This window comes from Kryptolebias marmoratus, linkage group LG14 (assembly GCF_001649575.2).
Source record: "Kryptolebias marmoratus isolate JLee-2015 linkage group LG14, ASM164957v2, whole genome shotgun sequence".
NCBI lineage: Eukaryota > Metazoa > Chordata > Actinopteri > Cyprinodontiformes > Rivulidae > Kryptolebias > Kryptolebias marmoratus.
The window spans coordinates 26169371-26188283 of NC_051443.1; the positions used below are offsets into that span (position 1 = coordinate 26169371).

The 18913-nt window shown below is 44.6% G+C and overlaps 2 protein-coding genes across 3 annotated transcripts; both read right to left on the bottom strand.

Moving 5' to 3' along the window:
* Nucleotides 1–4784: 4784 nt before the first annotated feature.
* Nucleotides 4785–7779, bottom strand: june (JunE proto-oncogene, AP-1 transcription factor subunit). Its single transcript, XM_037979298.1, has 2 exons — nucleotides 7576–7779; nucleotides 4785–6702 (listed from the first exon to the last, which is right to left on the bottom strand). Exon 2 carries the CDS (start codon nucleotides 6463–6465, stop codon nucleotides 5455–5457), a length of 1011 nt encoding a protein of 336 aa, XP_037835226.1. The 5' UTR covers nucleotides 6466–6702; nucleotides 7576–7779; the 3' UTR covers nucleotides 4785–5454.
* Nucleotides 7780–8725: 946 nt separating this feature from the next.
* On the bottom strand, nucleotides 8726–18187 carry LOC108228381 (oncostatin-M-specific receptor subunit beta). Of its 2 annotated transcripts, XM_025003219.2 has the most exons (17): nucleotides 17070–18187; nucleotides 16741–16892; nucleotides 16509–16662; nucleotides 16084–16353; nucleotides 15876–16014; nucleotides 15298–15431; nucleotides 15072–15217; nucleotides 14852–15005; nucleotides 14522–14583; nucleotides 13825–14029; nucleotides 13165–13344; nucleotides 12770–12871; nucleotides 12520–12681; nucleotides 12235–12448; nucleotides 12080–12146; nucleotides 11559–11724; nucleotides 8726–11480 (listed from the first exon to the last, which is right to left on the bottom strand). In XM_025003219.2, the coding sequence occupies exons 1-17, from the start codon at nucleotides 17134–17136 to the stop codon at nucleotides 11275–11277; spliced, it is 2580 nt and encodes an 859-aa protein (XP_024858987.1). In that variant the 5' UTR covers nucleotides 17137–18187; the 3' UTR covers nucleotides 8726–11274. The 2 variants fall into 2 exon arrangements, with proteins under 2 accessions (XP_024858987.1, XP_017259418.1); XM_017403929.3 differs by having other exon boundaries at nucleotides 8726–11724; nucleotides 17070–18186.
* Nucleotides 18188–18913: the final 726 nt, after the last annotated feature.

Genomic DNA, 18913 nt, shown 5'->3' on the forward strand with positions numbered 1-18913 from the left:
GAACACACCAATGCAGAGTGTGTGTGTGTGTGTGTGTGTGTGTGTGTGTGTGTGTGTGTGTGTGTGTGTGTGCGTGTGTGTGTGTGTGTGTGTCTGCCTGTGTGTGTGCGTGCTGAGGTGTGGGTGGAGGGGGTATTAGTCACCAGAAATGGCACAGAGCCTCTCTCTTAGTAAGTGGGTCACTCCATCTGGAGCAGAATATGGAAAAAACAGCGACATAACATTTTCTAACAAACGGAGTCGCTCAGTTTTTACTGAAAGCAGGAAAACCTGAATGTCTGAAACAGAAAGTCTTCGTTCTACTTTTCATATTAATGCTGCACTGATTTGTTGCAGATGTGATTTATGGTAATAAAGTGTTTTTATGTGACAGAAGATAAAGACTAATAAAATAAAACAAACATCCCTGACAGCTGAACTTATTATCAGCGATAAAAAGAAAACAAACGATAAACCAGGAGCTGTGTCCCCCAGGACTGTCCCTCGTCCCTCATCACCCCGGTGATCAGGACATCCCTCCGGTCTGAAGCAGCTGAGCTGAAGACAAACATCTGGATTTACTGATCCGTCTGCGGTCCAACCCTCGGCTGTGGTCAGGAGGTCTGGATCAGGACTGAAAGAACCAGATCCTGGATCCAAGCAGCTCCGTGGGACCGCTGAGCAGGAGTCGCTGCTCCTCCTCATCGAAAGGAGGCAGCTGAGGTGGTTCAGGAGACCCAAAAACCCAGAATATTCTGGAGGGATTATTTATCATCACGGAACTTTGGATCCACCAGGAGGGGCTGGAGAGAAGGAGGTCCGGGTTTCCCTCCTGGACCTGAGACCTCCACAACCCGATAATGGACGGATGACCTTGGTCCCGGTCCCGGTCCCGGTCCCGGTCCTGGTCCTGGTCCTGGTCCTGACCCTGACCCTGACCCTGGTCCCGGTCCTCCAGCAGGTTCTGCTGAAGGTGTTGTTGACTCCGAGCAGCTGGTGGTTTTCCCGGGATCATCCCGACTATCATTGAAGGATTCCATGATGACAGTCATTAACTCGGGTGACTCGTTAACAGCATGTTTCAGTCCGGTCGACCCGTTTCATCACATCGTTACCTGAGCGATGAGTCAGCAGAACCTTCGGCTCGTTCAGCTGCGACTCTAACGTTAGCTTCTTCTTTTAGCTTTTAGCTTGTTTTAATTTAGTTTCGGCTCATTTCAGCTGTGGTTCAGCCTCGTTTGGCTCTTAGATATAAGCTTAGTTTTTAGTTTTGATTTAATATATTTTCCCTTCAGAACCCTGAGAACCCTGAGAACCCTGAGGCAGAACATCAGCCGCGCGGTTAAACTAGCCGACATGTCGGCGGCAGGAAGCAGCCGGTCTCTGACAGTCGAAGGCGAACAGAAGCTGAGGAACGGCTGGATTCGGTGGTGAAGGGACTGTTGTGAATTAATGTGTCAAACATGAAGAAGCTGCTTCAGAAATCTCTTCATCCTGATGATTCATCCTGAGTTCAACACGAGGATAAACTCCAGCGCCGAGCGGACGGCGTGGGCATCACTCGTTTATTTACAGGCAGGATTTCTTTTAGCTGAAAGTCTCTCTGTGGGAACGTTTGGCTCCTTTATTCCCTGGTTTAATGGACTGACCTTTTTATGATGTTTGTTTTTAAAATTACTTTAAAATGAACAGGAATAGAAGTTGTAACCTCACCTGTGTTGCTCTTTGTGTTGCTTGTTTCTCAGGTGATCACTGAGATTAAACTCAGGTGACGTTCAATTAACTCATTATGTCACTGAAGAAGCTTTAAAAACCGTTTTAGGGCTTTAAAACAACATTTAAACTCTTAAAAATCCCAACTCTTCCTCCTCGTGTTCAAGTCTGTTATAAACTTTGATACAAATGTGCATCAGAGCTATTTTTAAACAGTTTATTTATTTTTATAATTGATTATATAAACACTGAACATAGTTTCCACACATGAATAAATCAGTTTAATTTTGCCAACATCAGTGAACCAGAGAGAGGCTCTAAATGCCGGAGCTAACGACATCGTAGCATTTAGCTTCTGGTTTCGTTAGCCGCAGTGCTGCGTTTCCCAAATGTTGCTTTAAAATCATTTTGAAACAGCTTTAAAAGCTTGTTTAAAGTTTGTAGTTTTTACATGACTTCTACAGTTTAAACTACAAAAAGTTATCAACTGAGACACGCTAGCTAGGTAACTTAGCAACCAGCTAGCTAAATGACCAACTAGTTAACAAGCTAACTAATCGGGAAAAATGCACAATTATCTTGTTTGACTTTTTAAAAATGAATTTAAAAATATGATCTTAAACAATGCTGTATGTCTGTTTTCATCCTAAATTACTAATAAGAACAAATAATTATTGATTGAAACATGCTAGCTAACAAGCTAGCTAACTAAGCAACTAGCTATTTAAAAAAAAGATCATTTTTAAATAATAGGATCTAATCGAACTGTTTGAATGTTTCAGTCATATCAACAGGATTTTTATTCTAAATTACAGGAACAAAATCTTGAATGAAACATGCTAACTAACTAACTAACTAACTAACTAAGTATTTAAAGAAAAACTGCACTTTTTAATGTCTGTAAAGTAAGATTTTGTAGAACCGTATGTGTTAAAGTTTTATATGTTTGGGACAAATTACAAGAAGGACAAAAATAAATCTTTACTGGGACAAGATTAGCTTACTAACCAACTAGCTAACAAGCTAATTAACCAATAAATAATTATAAAAACTACACATTTAAATGTTTGTTACCCAATTTTTTTTATATAAAATGGATGTAAAATAAGGTGTTTTAGAAGACTACATGTATAATTTATATTAAACTCTTACTCCCATCTGTTTTATTAATTAAAAATAAATAAATTTGGAAATAACTTTAAAAAACAAACAGATTTTTTTAGTCTCACAACAAAACAGCATCTTTCTTCCATGAATGTTTACATAAATATTACTTTAAAACATTGTATTGAAAACGTTTCCTTACTTTTATATTTATGTTTTCATGGTTAAGTTTCCAGAAGATAAACATTATTTTCTGTAAAGTCATTTCTAAAAGACGTGCTTCCTTCTTAAAGTCCTGAATCTTTAAGGATTTCAACACGTTTCTCGTCTGATTTACAGTAAAACTAAAGTAAACCTTTGCAGAAATAAATAAAATAAAAACAAACACAGCAGCTGCTGTTTGTGAAGCAGGAAAGAAGACGTCACAGGATGAACATTTTATCACATCGACACAAACATCTGGATACAGCAGAACAGCATGAGGGAAATAAACACATCTATATATTAATAACAGAACATAAATACAACCGTCAACAGATCATACAAACAACAACTTTTATACAACTGTGCAAAAATAGAATCAAGAAAGACATAAAAAGCCTCATTCAAGTTCAAAAAAATAAATATTTGCTTAACACTTTAACAGCTTTTTAAAAGAACATTAAACAGACAAAAATAGGAACCGAAGAACTGAAGATTTAATGTTTTTAAACAGAAAATCTGATTAAAGTCGTTCCTTTTGTTTCAGACAGACTCGTTTTATAAAACAACCAGAAGTAAAAATCCATCTGAACGCCACAAAAACAACAAACATCAAATATTAAAGAGTTTTTATACAAACAATAAAGTAAAAACTGCAGCTAATAAACAACAAGCAGCTAAAGAACATGACCGAACCGAACTTCAGCTGAAGTTTAAAGTTATAAAGTTATAAAGACGGTTAAAAGGTTTCCAAACTGAACGAGACATCCCTTTAAAAGAGGAAAACATCCAAACTGTTTACAGATTTATTTTATGTAAACAAACAGCAGGTTTCAGTTTGGATTTTACTCTGAGCTACAAGCAGATTTAAATTCAAGAAACCGAATGGATCACATCAGGAAAAGGAAACTAACTTTACTGGAGTTAGCCACGTGCTAGTTAGCATGTGGTGCTTGTTTTTCTTATAAACATGTTTCAAATAAAAAAAACATTTAAAGAATTTTACCTGAAAAATATCTGTTTGTAAAACTACAAGATAAAAAACGATCATCTCAGAAACTGGAGGGAATTCAAACAAATGAACGTGGCGAATAAAACTGAGCATCCAGGGGCGTGGCCTCCGAACAAAGCTCCGCCCCTGTTTGGGTAAAAAATAATGCTCCGCCCCTTTTTGATGGGAAACAACCCTCCATTTTTACCAGCAGTAAACGGAATTCCTGATGTAAAATCCTGCTTTAAAGGAAGTAAAAGTTTTTATTTTTTACATGAATGTGTTGAAATAAAATGAGTCAGTTTGTCCTTTAATCTGTCTGGATAAACACAAATCTTTTCTTTTATTGCCCCACTCTGTTTACAGAAACAAACTTTTGGTTTGTCCCAAAAGTGGGCGGGGCTTTTGTCCTGGGGGGGACAGAAAATGGAAACTGCAGATTCAAAGCTCTGTACAAGGAACAGATTTAATCAGTAAAATGTTGAAGGTTTTGTTGAAATCTTCGTTAGAATCTCAGGAGGAACCTTTTTAAAGACTGAAGGATCATCCGACCCGGACATTAATCTGAAATCCTTCAAAGAACAAACAGTTCAGGACGTGTTTTTAAACAAACTGCAAAGTTTTCATCTGAAAACAACAAAAACCCTCAAATATAAAAGCAGAGAAGATTTCTGACATCAATAAAAACTCAATAAAACTGTCTGAGCACAAACTAATAATAAAACTGGATATTTTTACAGTGTAGAAAAGCTAAATAAAAACCAAATCTTAAATTTAAAGAGTTTAAATTAGAGCTGAGGAAAGATATAAAAATGTTGTTCTGCATAAAACAGTTTATATCTTTTTTTTCATTAAACAAACCTTCAAAAAACAAAAATTCAGTTTGTTTTAAAACTAAAAGGAAATAAACTTGATTTACCTGAAGCTGAGTTTTAGTTACAGTAATCAGATTACTGTACAAACAGATGGCGTGAGGAGAGGAACGTTCAAACATTAATTCTTGTAGATTAGGACAAAAAGGATCATTTATAATTAATATTATTGTTGTTTTTAAAGGTTCTGTTTGTTCTGCAGCGTTCCTCCTGTTAGTCTGTAAAAATGTTCTTCAAGGTTTTTAATGACGACGACCAGAAGTGATCCCGTCTGACGTCGAACAAACAAACAAACAAACAAAATAAAAAACGCCTCGAGAAGAAAAAAGAAATCAAATCTTTCAGGTTTCCAAAGCAGGGACGTTTGAAGGACATTTGAAGGACACTGATGTCCACGGATTAGCCCCTCCTACCGCCTCCCTGCTCCTTGTAGCTCCGCCCCCTCCGGCTGGATGAGTGACAGACGGGTCATAAATCTCAGTAAAGACCCGGGAGACCCAGAGGTCCGTCTGAGTTGTAAAAGGAAACCTTTGTCCTTCCGGCTTCCTGTAGACGACCTCCGGTCCGGTCTTCCGGTCCGGTCCTCCGGTCTCCTCAGCAGCTGGAGTCCTTGCTGCCGGACCCTCCTCCTCTGGATTTGGAGGCCGGTCCGACGGCGATCTGGCAGCCGTTGGTGACGTGGCTCATGACCTTCTGTTTGAGCTGAGCCACCTGCTCGCGCAGCATGGCGGCGGTGGACGCCAGGTCCGAGTTCTGGTTCTTCAGGACCTTCACCTTCTCCTCCAGGCGGGAGATCCGCTCCAGCTTCCTCTTGCGGCACTTGGACGCGGCGATGCGGTTGCGAAGCTTCTTGCGTTCGGCCTTGATGCGCTCCTGCGTCTCCAGGTCGATCGGGGACAGGGACGGCGGAGAGGCGGGGTCTCCCGGCGGGTGGGGCACCTCGGGGACTGTCTGAGGGGCGTCCAGGCCTCGGGGGTGGGACTGTTGGGTCACCCCGCCGCCGTACGCCATCTGCCCTCCGGGGTACGGATGCTGGCCGGGGTTGTAGCTGCTCAGGTTGGTGTAGACCGGCATGTCTCCACCCGACATCAGGTTCCTCTGGTAGGACGCCTGCAGGGAGACGCCGGAGGACGAGGACGGGGACATGGGTCCACCTCCGACCAGCTGGTTCTGCTTGTGAAGATCTGCCAGAGCTTTAACGAAGCCGTCGGCAAAGCCCTCCTGCTCGTTGGTGGCCTGGTTGCGGTAGATGAAGGGGTTGGTGGAGGTGGACACCGGGCTGGTGGTGACCAGTCCCTGGTTGGACTGGATGATCAGGTGCTCCAGGTCCGGAGAGCCCAGCTTCAGCAGGTTCAGGTCTCCTGACGAGGACATCAGGGGGCCGTTCCCGGCCAGAGGCAGGTTGTTGGGGTTCCCGCTCCGTCCTCCGCTTGGATTCCCGCCACCGAGGAAGTGGTGACTTCCTGCCGCCGACATGGCCTTCTTACTCATCAGCATCTTGGCTCCCGGGTAACGCTCGTACTCGGGTAGCGCCCCCGCCTGGCTGAAGCCGGGGACGGCGAGGGCGTCGTCGTGGTAGAAGGGAGTCTCCATCTTGGCCGTCATGGACAGACAGGCGTCTCAGGAGGACGTCATAATCAGATTAACCTGAACGCCGGAGTGGATCGAGACGTTCCTCTGACGTCCGGAGCAGAGGGATGAAGACGAGGAGGAGGAGGACAGGGAGAAGGAGAGGGAGGAGGAGAGGAAGAGGAGAGGAGGAGGAGAGGAGGAGCAGGAGGAGGAGGAGGAGAGGAAGAGGAGAGGAGGAGGAGAGGAGGAGGAGAGGAGGAGGAGAAGTCGCTGCAGGAAAAACAAAAGATTTACAGTTTTAACTCAACAAAAACTAACTTCTCTTCTTAAAATCCAAACCTTTTTCACACAGAAAACAACCTCTGCTTCAGAATATCTTAAGATTTGAATTTGTTTAAATTTTATAGTTCAAAGAGTGAATCTTCATCCTGTAAGATCTGATGCTGCTGACCACGAAGAAACTTTTATCTAAAGGACCAAAACATGAGCTAAAAGTAGCCAAACTGACCCTGATTCCTGTTATTTTAGCTCTCCTGTGTCTGTCTGCCGTCACTCTTAAAGCTGAATATTATGGAGACAAAATGTCCTCGTCCCTCTGCGCCGTTCTGTCCCCAACCCAAACTCCCAGTAATCCGGAGTGAGGCGTTTACACGAACAAGTTCAGAAACCTGATCAGAAACTACAGAAATCATCCTAAATTCACCAAAAACTGGTTAGATTTATAAATGGGAACACAGCAGCTGGCAGCTAAAATAAAATCTGATATTTAACTCATCCTGAGTCTCTGAAGTTTAAAATAAAATCAGGTTTTTAATTTAAATTAGAATAATTCAGATGTTTTCCTCAGCGCCCTCCGGTGGTCACACTGAGCAACTGCAGCTGTTTTACACTTTGCCCAAATTTACACAAAAACACGTGATAAAAACACTAATATCAGCCAAAATATCAGTTTTTAAATTAATCAGTTTTAATTATTGTTCTCGTTTTGATTTACTTTATGTGAGAGAGGAGTTTAAAAGTTTAAAATCAACCCAAAATACCACTAATGATACAGAAACTACACATTTAACACATCTGGACTCAACTTGGTTTTAATCTAAACATGAATAAATATTAATATGAATAATAAAATAATTTAATTACTGGATCTGTGCGCTCCGCTCCGGGTCCGAACTGCGTCAAGTTCCCGGTGCTGCCTGAACTTCAGCCCGGGAGAAAACCGAGAGACACGCCGAGAGAGGAGCACCGTCCCCCGGACTGACCCTCTGAGACACACCGAGAGAGGAGCACCGTCCCCCGGACTGAGCGGCTCAGAGACCCGGCATCAGGGCGGAGAGCCGCGGAGAAACTGACTGTTCCTGACAGAGACAGAAAGAATCCGAGCGGAGTGACTCACACACACACACACACGTGCACGCACGCGCGAACACACACATAAAGTTTAGCTTATTAAACATCAGGATTCCTGACATAAAGAACATTATTTTTTCATATATATGTACGTTTTGGAAAAAAAACGACTTTATTTATATGAATTAAATGATCTATTTTCGTCTCCACTGATCAGCCATAACATTATGACCAGGGGATCGATCCGATACGAGTACCGTTGGTGTAGGATCGATACCAGCACGATAGGATCGATATTTTAGTTCTCTCCCGTTTAATTCAACAGTTTCTGAACCAAAAGTTGAAAAAAAAAGACAAAATTTAGGGTCAATAACTTTTTTCAATTCATAAGTTGGAGCACTTTAATTAAAAAAGTGCAACGACACAAACTTTATCTTTTTTTTATTTTTACTTTTAAAGTTTTATGAAGGCGCAGTGCATCATGGGAGTTCTGAAAACCTCCTGCGGCTAGCTGTGTCACAATGCTAACGCTAGAAAAAACTCAAGCGAAGATTCAGTTTCTGCTGTTTTTATTTACATGTTTGTCTATAACAGTGATACAGTCAACAATGTTTATTTTAGCCTCTTTGCTTTTTAGAAAATACAGTTTTTTGTAACGTTAAGGTGCTTTAACATCCAGCCGCCACAAGGGGCGCTGCAGCCCCGGCAGACCTCCACTTCCCGCGCTAATGCTAACTCCGCCTGTTAGCAAGCTAACAAGCTAACAAGCTAGCTGAGGACCTAAAAAATAAATTTATAAATAATCAGCATTTAAAACCATCAGATTCATATGTTACCTGTAGTTCATTCCTCGTGTTGAAGCCAAATAAAATTATTTGTTTACTTAAAACAAACATTGTTTACAACCAAAACACTTTTTAAATACAAACCAAAACAATAAACATGACAGAAAAATGTGTTTAATATTTAGACTTAACATCCAAAATACAAAACAGTTTCAATTTACAACATAAATCTCATATAACTGATCCAGATAAATTATACAGCTTTGATTCAGTGACATAATTTCAACATTTTTACTAAAACTTTAATTAACGTTTTGTAGAAAAATTAATTATAATCAGAGCTTTTTGTTAAATATGATGTAATGACGACGTGTAACCGTCTCATCCTGATGGATCATTTTGTTGGAGCTAAAATTGAAACTTATTTTCCTGTTTATCATTTGTTCTGTACATTTTTTGGACATTATTTCAGCAATCTTCAGACATTTATATATTACAATGTTCGGCTCATTCAAGGCGTCACAGCGATGACCTTCGACCTTTGTAACTTTTATACTTATTTTACTTTATTTACATGGTTTCTCTCATAGAAATGCATTTAGATTTCAGCATACATGTTTGATGTTCTGTTTTACTAATCCTGGTTTCTGACATTTAGCTCATTTTGACTCTGATTGTTTTAACTTTAACTCAGAATTTCACTGAATTTTCTTGTTTTCGTTGTTTTTCGTGGCTTCAGCTGAAGAAAAGGAAACAGGTTGTTTTTCTGTGAAGCATCGAGTTTAAAACGTCTAAAGCCGAACTTCAGTCGAGTTTCTGCCGTCAAACTGTTGAACCTCGGGATGTTTGGCTGATTCTTCTGGAATGTAATGAAAAAAGAAAAACCCTTCGTCCATCTGAAAGTTATCAGCAAACATGACATCATTTCGGCTAACAGGCGAGGCGACGTCGCAGCTTCAGGAGAAACTAATCGTCAGTTTTCTGATGAGCTCAGAGCCGAAATATTCAAACAACCGAACTGAGTGACGGAGTGGATGTTCAGCTGAACATCTTCAGCTACTAAAACTGAGACAAATCAGCCGAAGGCCAAAAGAAAAACTCTTTTGCTGTTTCATTGTCTGAACGCTGAGTCAGCGTTTCTTCCGGAGGTTCTTACTTTTCTCTTTCTTTTGCTAACTTTAGCTACTGTTTTGTTGATTTTAGCTAAAGTTCTGCAACTATTAGCTTCTTTGTTTGCTCATTTTAGCTTCTGCTCTAATTTTGTCTTCTTATGCTATTTTTAGCTTTAAGCTACCATTTTGATACTTTTAGCTTGTTGCTATTGATCTGCTAATATTAGCTACAGTTTGGCTGATTTTTCCACCGGCGTTCGGCGCTCACACTTCAGTTCAGCTGAAACAGCTGATTAATGTTCAGCAGCAGCTAAATCAGCTTTTTACAGAAATAAAAACAGCTGAAATCAGGAAGTTTTAACAAACAGAAAGATTCTGCAGCTAAAAGTAAAATAATCTGAAACGAGTTAAAAATAATTCACTTTATGGTAAAAACTTAATGAAAAACAATAAAAACTGTCAGAACATCAGCTAAATGCTGCAGATTATTATTATTATTATTATTATTATTATTATTATTACTCACAGAACCTTTTTTCAACAGCAGCAAAGTTTCAAAAGAATCAATAAAATCATATGAAAATATAAAAATATAAAAATGTAAAAATGCCAGCAGGTATTCAAAGAAGAGACAGCAGCTCGAACTTCTGAAAGGTTTTCACTAAAACATAAACTTTTTAAAGTTTATTTAACTCATTAAAACATCTTTGGATCCATTTTCCTTCCTGGTTATTCAGGATAATCCAAACTAAAAACGAGTCTACGGCAAGCCCTTTGTGTATTTATTCATTGTCATGGACAACAAGTCGTTTTTATTCACCAATTCACTAAACTAAACTAAACTAAACTAATTCAACAAACACTCTTAGTAGTAAATTCTTTTAGCAACTAGAAACACTTCTAGTCAACTACAAGTCATACTAGTCAGCCTTAGTAGCCCTAAAGTCCCAACTAGTTAACTTTTTAACACAATGGACCAGACTAGTCCAACAAGTTAACTACCAAGTTATCATAATTTACACCTACTAGTCAACTAGTGGCAGTTAAATGTGAACAGTGCAACATAAAAAATAACTAGTCAACCAGTAAACATTTCTTAGTTGCACTACTTAACTAGTATGAACAAAAAGTGGTAAAACAGTCAACTAGTTTAGTTAATTTAGTTGACTGGTAAACATTTTTAGTTGTGCTACTCAACTAGTATAAACAAAAATATGTCAACTGAACAACTAGTCAGCTTTTTAGAGTTTACTAGTCAAGCCTTTAGTCAACTAGTGCGACCTAAACCTTTACTAGTTGTCTAGTATGAACAAAATGTGTCAACTAGTGAGCATTTTAGAGTTTACTAGGTGACTAGTTACATTTTTAGGTTGATTATTAGACATAATTAGTGTTGAGTAGTGACTAGTTTAGATGGTTACTAGTTAAACAGGTGTGACTAGTTGTGTAACTAGTTTAGTGTAGTTTGAACAGGATTGACCTACAGGCTGGTGAGAGGTGCAGCTCTGGCTCCCCCTGCTGTTCACTCTGTTAACTACCCAAACCAGCTGGTTAGTTGGTGTCCATCAGTAGTTTAAGTTTAGTTTGAGGACAAACTAAAAGGACGAAAGCTGAGGAGCCAGAATGTAATCTGAGATACAGACGATCCCCAAGTCCTGCCGGTCCTTGTTCTGGTCCTGGTTCTGGTCCTTGTCCTGGTCCTGGTCCTGGTCCTGGTCCTGGTTCTGACCAGACGTCTCCACAGAACTCTGAGGCTTGTATCCACAGGAGACGTTCAGTCCCCCCAGCTGGTCCCGGGTCTCTGTGGTCGGGTTGTAGGACAGGTTGGGGATCTCTCCTCTGAATGGAGACAGCAGGACGCCGGACAGGGGGGACGTACCGTTGTAGTACCCGTTGTGGGTTTGTGGACAGGTGAGGGACACGTCCTCCTGGTTGACGTAGCCGCTCTCTGGTGTCCCGGCTTTAAGGTGCAGCTGAAGGACGTCCATCACCTCCAGGCTCGGGTCGCTCAGCTCAGGGTGGACAAACCCAGCGCAGCTCTTCACCTGCAAACAGACGAGCGTCCGTCACACTGACCCGTCCGGGGACAACCGTCCTCACACGAGTCCAGATCCGGGGACACCAGAGACACACCAGCTCTTCACTCTCGTTCCCTGGTTTTTTACCTCAAACAATCTGTCTCCACCTCCTTTAGCTTTAAGCTGCTACTGTTAGCTAGCCTTTAGCATGTTTTAGCTTCAACAGCTCAATGCTAACTTCATCAGATCTCAGAAAACCTCGTTTGTCTGGTTCCTCCGCCTGGTTGTCTGTCTGTCTGTCTGTCTGTCTGCCTGCCTTGTTAGGACTGCTGAACAGGTCTCCTTCAGGACACCTCGGCCTTCTGCTCCTCTCAGAACTCACCGGAGACGAGAACAGCAGGTTGGACATCACCGGCTTCGGGATCGGAGGGTAGACCTTCTGCTTGATGCTGTCGGAAACAGAAACCCAAAACTGATTCCTTCAAAGTAAAAGCGGAAGTGAGGTTTGGTGTCAGAGGGCGGTGTGGCGTCGCTCACCACGCCCAGTATCTGTAGCAGAGAAACAAGACGAGGAGCAGCGAAACGAATACGACTCCCAAAGAGACGAAGATCAGCGTGGGGGTCGGGGGGTTCAGTGTGGCGCTGATGGTCGTGTTTCCTCCTCTTCCGACCGCCGTCAGCGCTGCCAGCGTGAAGGAGTACGTCCCGACCTCCAGATGTTTCGCCGTCAGGGTGGTGGCTTCAGGATCGTCTGGACGGGGACAGAAAACCTGTTAAACTCTGCTTCGTGTCCCCGAAGGACCCGGCAGGCGGCGGATTTACCCGTGCTCACGGTGAAGACCTTCCCGGAGTCGCTCCGGTATTCCAGGACGTAGCCGGTGATGAAGGCGGACTGCTCCCTGAGAGGGACGGGAAGCCAGGACACCACGGCATCCGAGTCCTGCTGCCGGGACGTCATCCCTCTGAACAGGCCGTCTTCGATTTCTGAAGAGGAGGAAGAGGAGGGAGAGGATGAAGAGCGGTCCAACGTCAGCGAACAAACAGATAAAATGTCGGGGACACGGCGCCGTACGCGTCTCTCTGATGTAAGCGTCTCGCTTCTCCAGCAGCACCGGAGCGCCGTCAGTGCAGGCGAAGATAGACACTGAGTACCTGACTCCGCCCTCCAGAGTGTCTGCGGGAAAAGAGACATGAAACGCCGAGTCAGCATTCTGATGCTTTACAATCTGTTTCCACATTCAGATCCTTTCAGCTGCTCATTTCAGCTTTAAGCTGTGGTTTAGCTGCTAGTTGACTCATTTCAGCTTTAAGCTGTGGTTTAGCTGCTAGTTGACTCATTTCAGCTTTTAGCTGTGGTTTTGCTGATTTTAGCTTTTGTTTTTTCTTAAGCAAACTTCAGCAGCTGTTCAGCATCTTTTGTTTCGTTCGAGTCTTTGGGACCGAGTCGTTTCCGGACTGACGGCTCACTGTTCGGTAAGCTGGCGGTGGTCTCGTTGGGGGGGACTTTCAGCCAGTCCACCGGACCGAGCCGGACAGCAGGACTCCAGTCCACCACGTAGCCGCAGCTGGCTGCCGGACTGCCGGACCAGGACAGGTTCAGGACTCGGTCTCTGCCGGTGACCTGGGACGTCTTCACGGCGGTCTCACCTGGAAGCAGAGATTCTGATCAGCAGGAAACAGACGAAGAAGAACGGAGACCAACAGGAAGAAGAAACCTGATCAAACGGTGATAAAGGTTACAGCTCTGAAGCACGGGGATGGCAGCATCATGATGTGGGACCATTCTCAGCAACAGGAACAGAGAAAAGGTTTGTGAAGACGAACATTTGATCTGGAATAATCTGGGATTATCCGACAGACGGGATGAAATCTTTAACCCACTCAGCAGTTTGAACGCTGAGTCGTCCTTCAGACTGCTGACTCAGCGTTCAAACTGCTTCCTGCAGACCTTCTGCTGTTTCAGCTGATCATTAATCTAAACCTTCGGCTCGTTCAGCCGACAGCTGCTGGGACTTTTGGTTTTTGGAAACATCCAGATCATCTCCTCGCCTTCCTGCTCTTTTTGAGCTCCGCTCTGGTTTCAGAGGAACGTTCTTCTGACAGAACGGTGTTCTGCAGCCGTCATACCTGGACCGAGGCCGGGGACGATGATGGCCGATGGCGCTGAGCGGCCATATTGGTTCCACGCTGAGACGTTGACTGCATGTTGTCTCCCGGTGTCCAAGCTGAGGGAGACGTTGTGGACGTCGGAGGTTTGGTTCATGTCAGCACCCGTCTTCCAGCTGACCTGATATCCTGAGATGTCTCCGTGTCTCTGAGTGTCCAGCAGCTCCTGCAGAAACAACAGATATCTTTAAATGTTTTTATTTTTCTAACAAACATGGAAATCCCTTCCACTCTTCAGTTTGAGGAACCATCGGGTCTTTTCTGAAGGAAACCACTTCCTGTCCCGACTTCATGAATCTGAACAAGAAAAACTAAAACTTCCTGCCGTTTGAGGAAAAACTGGAGACAGGGCTGGAAGCAGGAAGCTGAAGCCACAAAGGACAAGCCCCGCCCCTCAGCGACTGCCTCCAGAATATTTTAAGCCCCACCCCTTTTTCAGACTTCTGCTGTTTGTTCAGATATGTAGTTTTTAAATAGTTTCAGGTCAGCTGTGACTGACAGCCTGTCAGCCAATTGGGAGGGTGGGGAGGCGGGACTTTCCTCTCAAGGTCGCAGCCTCCAGCTACAAAAACAACATGGCCGCTCATGAAAACTGACATTTTGGATTCTAAATTCTCTCTAAATATAAAGGTTCTACGTCGGGAACCAGAGATCTCACCTTCCAAAGGATCACCACCTGGTTCTCCTTCTTCTGCATCCAAACATCCAGAACATCTGGAACTGAGCAAACAGACAAACAAGATAATTACTCCTTTAAATGAGTGGTGTCCAGTCCTGGTCCTGGTCCTGGTCCTGGTCCTGGTCCTGAAGGTCCTCCTGCAGGTTTCAGATGTTTCTCTGCTCCTCAGGTTCTCCAGAACGCTGCTCATCACTCCGTCCTTCGGATCAGGTGAGTCTCAGCAGAGAAACACCTGAAACCTGCAGGATGGAGGTCCTCCTGGACCAGGACCAGGACCAGGACCAGGACACCTGTGCTTTAAACACTCACCGTCCCCCTTAGTGCGGAAGGTCTCATCCCGACTCCAGTCCCCCCATTTCCAGAAATGTTGGGCCGTTCCACATCGGACCTTCACGTCATATTCCCAGTTTGGAATCAGACCCATCAGAACGGCAGAACTCAGTCCGAGTCCGAAGTGTTCAGTCTGAGGAACCAGAAAACGTGAGCAGAGAGAACTCCAAACTGATCACCTTTCCTCCCATGAACTCACCGTGGAGGTTCTGTCTCCGTGTTGGACCTTTACTTGGCAGGTCAGGTTCAGGTCACGGTACCGCTGCAGGGTCCAGTTCCACCTGAGGCTGATGTTTCTGGAGTTGACCTGCGAGGCAGAAAGTCCCTCTGGAGCCAGCAGGTAAACTGAAACAAGACGCTGCAGCCGTGAGCTCAGTTCACTGAAGACAGCCGAGAAAAGAACAATGTTCTGAACGAAGCCATACTTCGTGTCATCAGGTCTGCCGAGTCTCTGAGCTCCACGTTTCCAAGTTTGTTTTCTGCCGTCAGAGTCCAGATCTTCTCCCCGGAATCCACCTTCAGCTTTTTCTTCAGGGAGCAGATTCCATCTTTACACGGCCTGGAAGACAGAACGCTACGGGGCTAAGGATGCTACCATGCTAAGGATGCTACCATGCTAAGGATGCTACCATGCTAAGGATGCTACAGTGCTAAGGATGCTACCATGCTAAGGATGCTACAGTGCTAAGGATGCTACCATGCTAAGGATGCTACAGTGCTAAGGATGCTACCATGCTAAGGATGCTACAGTGCTAAGGATGCTACCATGCTAAGGATGCTACAGTGCTAAGAAGCTAAAGTAGGAAGTTTGAATAATAATTTGTGGCACAAAGTCATAAACAGGAGCTAAAATCCAACAAATCAGGATGCGTCTCACTGAGTGTTTAGCTACTTTTAACATTTCCTGTCTTTAGATGTGAGCTAGTTTTTTTGCTTTTAGCAGCTGTTCAGCTACTTTCAGCTCTGACAGCTCCGTTTCTCTGGTTTTCTCGTTTCGTACTACCTTTCGTACAAGGAACCGTTAAACTGATATTTCGTCGAACTCTTCAGCTGCAGGTTGGTGTCTCTTCCTTTCTTCCAGGAACATTCGGCTGATTCCAGATCCCGAGTTTCACAGCGAAGGTCTCTGTCGTCCGGAGGGTCTGAGGAGAGAAAAGCCGGAGTTTCAGAAACGGACGGCGGCTCTGAGTGACGGTCCGAGTCGGACTTACAGCCGATGTAAACGGAGGCGCCATAGTCTCCTCCGTCTGAGTCTCGACATTTGACGTCAACGTGGTTCCCGACTGTTTCCAGCCGCAGCGTCAGGGAGAACCTCTGATCGCTGATCCGTGTGGTTCTCAGGTTCGAGCTGTTGTAATTCCTCAGGGACATGTTCTCAACCCTGTTCCCTTCAGGAAGCAAGCAGCAGAACGTGGCCTCGCTGCCGACAGCGAGCACGGCGTCCTGAGGGAAGATCTCCTCGTTCTTAGAGCTGTTCCTCCCTGCAGACACAGATCCACAGTAAGGAGCGGTGACGGAACCGTGACAGAACAGTGACAGAACAGTGACAGAACAGAAACAGAACAGTAACAGAACAGTGACAGAACAGTGACAGAACAGTAACAGAACAGTAACAGAACCGGAGGCCGGTGCTCACCTGGGCGGGTTCTCCTTCGTTCCCAGGAGCTCAGCCGGTCGTTGAGCCAGGATCGGATCCTGACGGAGTGAGAGGCGCAGTCCACCGGCAGCTTGGACTTCCACTCCCAGGACTGACCCGATCCGACCCGGTCCGGCCCGGCGGACACATTAGCCTGAGACGAGCAGAGACAGGAAGTGGGTTCCTGGGGGAACCTGCAGAGCGGAGAACCTGCTCCTCACAGAGAACTCACCTCCTCCACTTGTTGTTCTTCTCTGAAAAGCGTCAGCCGGTAGGAGAGCGGCGCCGCCGCAGCCGAGCAGGACGGATCCTCGTCCCAGGTGACCCACAGAGTCTGACCAGAACCGCTCAGGGTCAGGTTCTGAGGCTCGCAGTCCAGAACCCCTGAAAAAGAACCAGAGACGATCAGTTCAGTTCCCCCCGGCCTGGGGAACCGAACCTGTGACCTGCTGCTCGCCTCATCTAACCTCTGCTCCACCGAGTGTTCCTCCTGTTTCTGGTAGAGTTCAAAGAAGAAGAATCTGTTTAAAGGAAGCTGAAGCTGAACTGAGACGTTTTTACCTTCCTGCGCTCCGTCCTGAGAACTCTGGCTGATCAGGAGCAGCAGCAGCAGCAGCAGCCGGGTCATCCTGATGCTGCCAGATGTTCCTGCTCCACTTCCTGCCTCCAGATGTTGGACAGAGATCACAGTCCGGAGGTCCGATCCTCGGCAGGAGCTCCGAGTCGGAGGGAGGACGGTTGGTGTCGAGTTTCTCCTGCAGCTGCAGCCAATCAGGAGTTCGGAGGAAACGGGTCCCGGTTGTGAAATCCAGGCGGAGCCGAGGACAGGAAATGGATCAGCTGCTTTCTGGGAACTGTTGCGTCAGGAAGCCTGCAGGGAGTTTCCTCAGAAGGAGTTCTGTCGGAGCTCAGGACAGCTGCGGTGGACCGCCCTCAGCTACTACCACTCCTGGGTGCAGCTCCGTGTCCGACTCTCCAGCTGCAGGGAGCCGAACTTTTTCCTGGACAGGAAATTCAAACAGGAAGTTGCAGGTTTCCTCGATGGGAAGGATTACAGTTCCAGGAGAAGTCCAGAAGAAAAGCAGAACTTTTCATGAAAGTTTAGTTTCGTTTCCTGTAGCAGCTTTTTTTTTTCTGCTGGAACGGAAACATTTAAAGGAAAACAAGCAGAACGGCTGCAAAAAGCTACAAGCAGCCAAAAAGACAGCTGAAAGCTAAAAGCAGCTAAAGTTTAGAAGGCTAACCAAGAAGGTTTAGAGATGGAGTTTCTGAAGGAATTAAAGAAATCTTCATGTTTCTGTTTGCATCAGCTGAACGAGCCGAAGGTTCTGATGGAAGAACAGCTAAAACAGGACAACATCAGCAGGAGGACCTCACAGCGTTCAGCTGATGAATATTTTAGTTTTTGTTTTTATTCTGAATCCAGGAAAGCCTGACGGTTTGTTCCGGAGAAATTCCTGAGAAGAAACCGGAGCCGAAGGAGGGGGCGGTTAGCTGTTATCTGGAAGCCTGAGCAGGTTTTAGCAGCCGACGCTTTCTGACGATGACTCAGCTGCCGTTGAGCTGTTTTAGCTGTTCGTCCATCAGAACCTTCGGCTCGTTTAGCTTCAGACGCAGGAAGTCGGCCTGAAGGTTTCCTCTCAGAGGTCAGAGGTCACAGGCGGGAATCACCATGGCAACCAGCAGCTCTTCTACTGTTTTTATATTACTCCATCATGGCCGCCTGGGGAGCAAACAGGAAGCAGTTTTAACTCCCCGTTTCAAAATAAAGCTGAGGAGCAGATTATTAATCTGCAGAAATCCTTTGATGTCGTTTTAATAAAGATTAAATTATTTCCTCCTCTGTAAAGAAAGACGACCCAGAAACAAAAGTCTATTTGAAAAATCTGCCTTTATTTTGAAAAATTGGATTTGACATCTTCAACAATCCTTTATGATTTCCACCTGAGATATGATTTAATTAAATCTCCTCAGCAGCTCAGATAATTAATCTGTTAATCAAACCTGCAGCCAATCAGAGGCCAGAAGGAAATATTAAAAAACTAAAATATTTCCCTTCAGTCTAAGTCGAGTAAAAAACATCTGAGTTCAGAAAAAAATCTAATAAAAACATCAGAAAACTGGAGAAAAAGCAGCTGAGAGAAACTTCTCCATCCAAACTGCTTCAGGCTTTTATTTTGAAGGAAGCAGGAGCAGGTTCTCCAGATCTCAGTCCAGCATCTGGAGGACGGTCTGGTCCCAGCTGTGGATGTCCCACCTCAGGACTACCAGGACCTCAGATCTGATGCTGACGAGTCAGAGACACCAGGGGTCCACAGGAGACACCCAGAGGTCCACAGGAGACACCCAGGGGTCCACAGGGGACCTTCATGTCCACAGGAGACACCCAGAGGTCCACAGGAGAC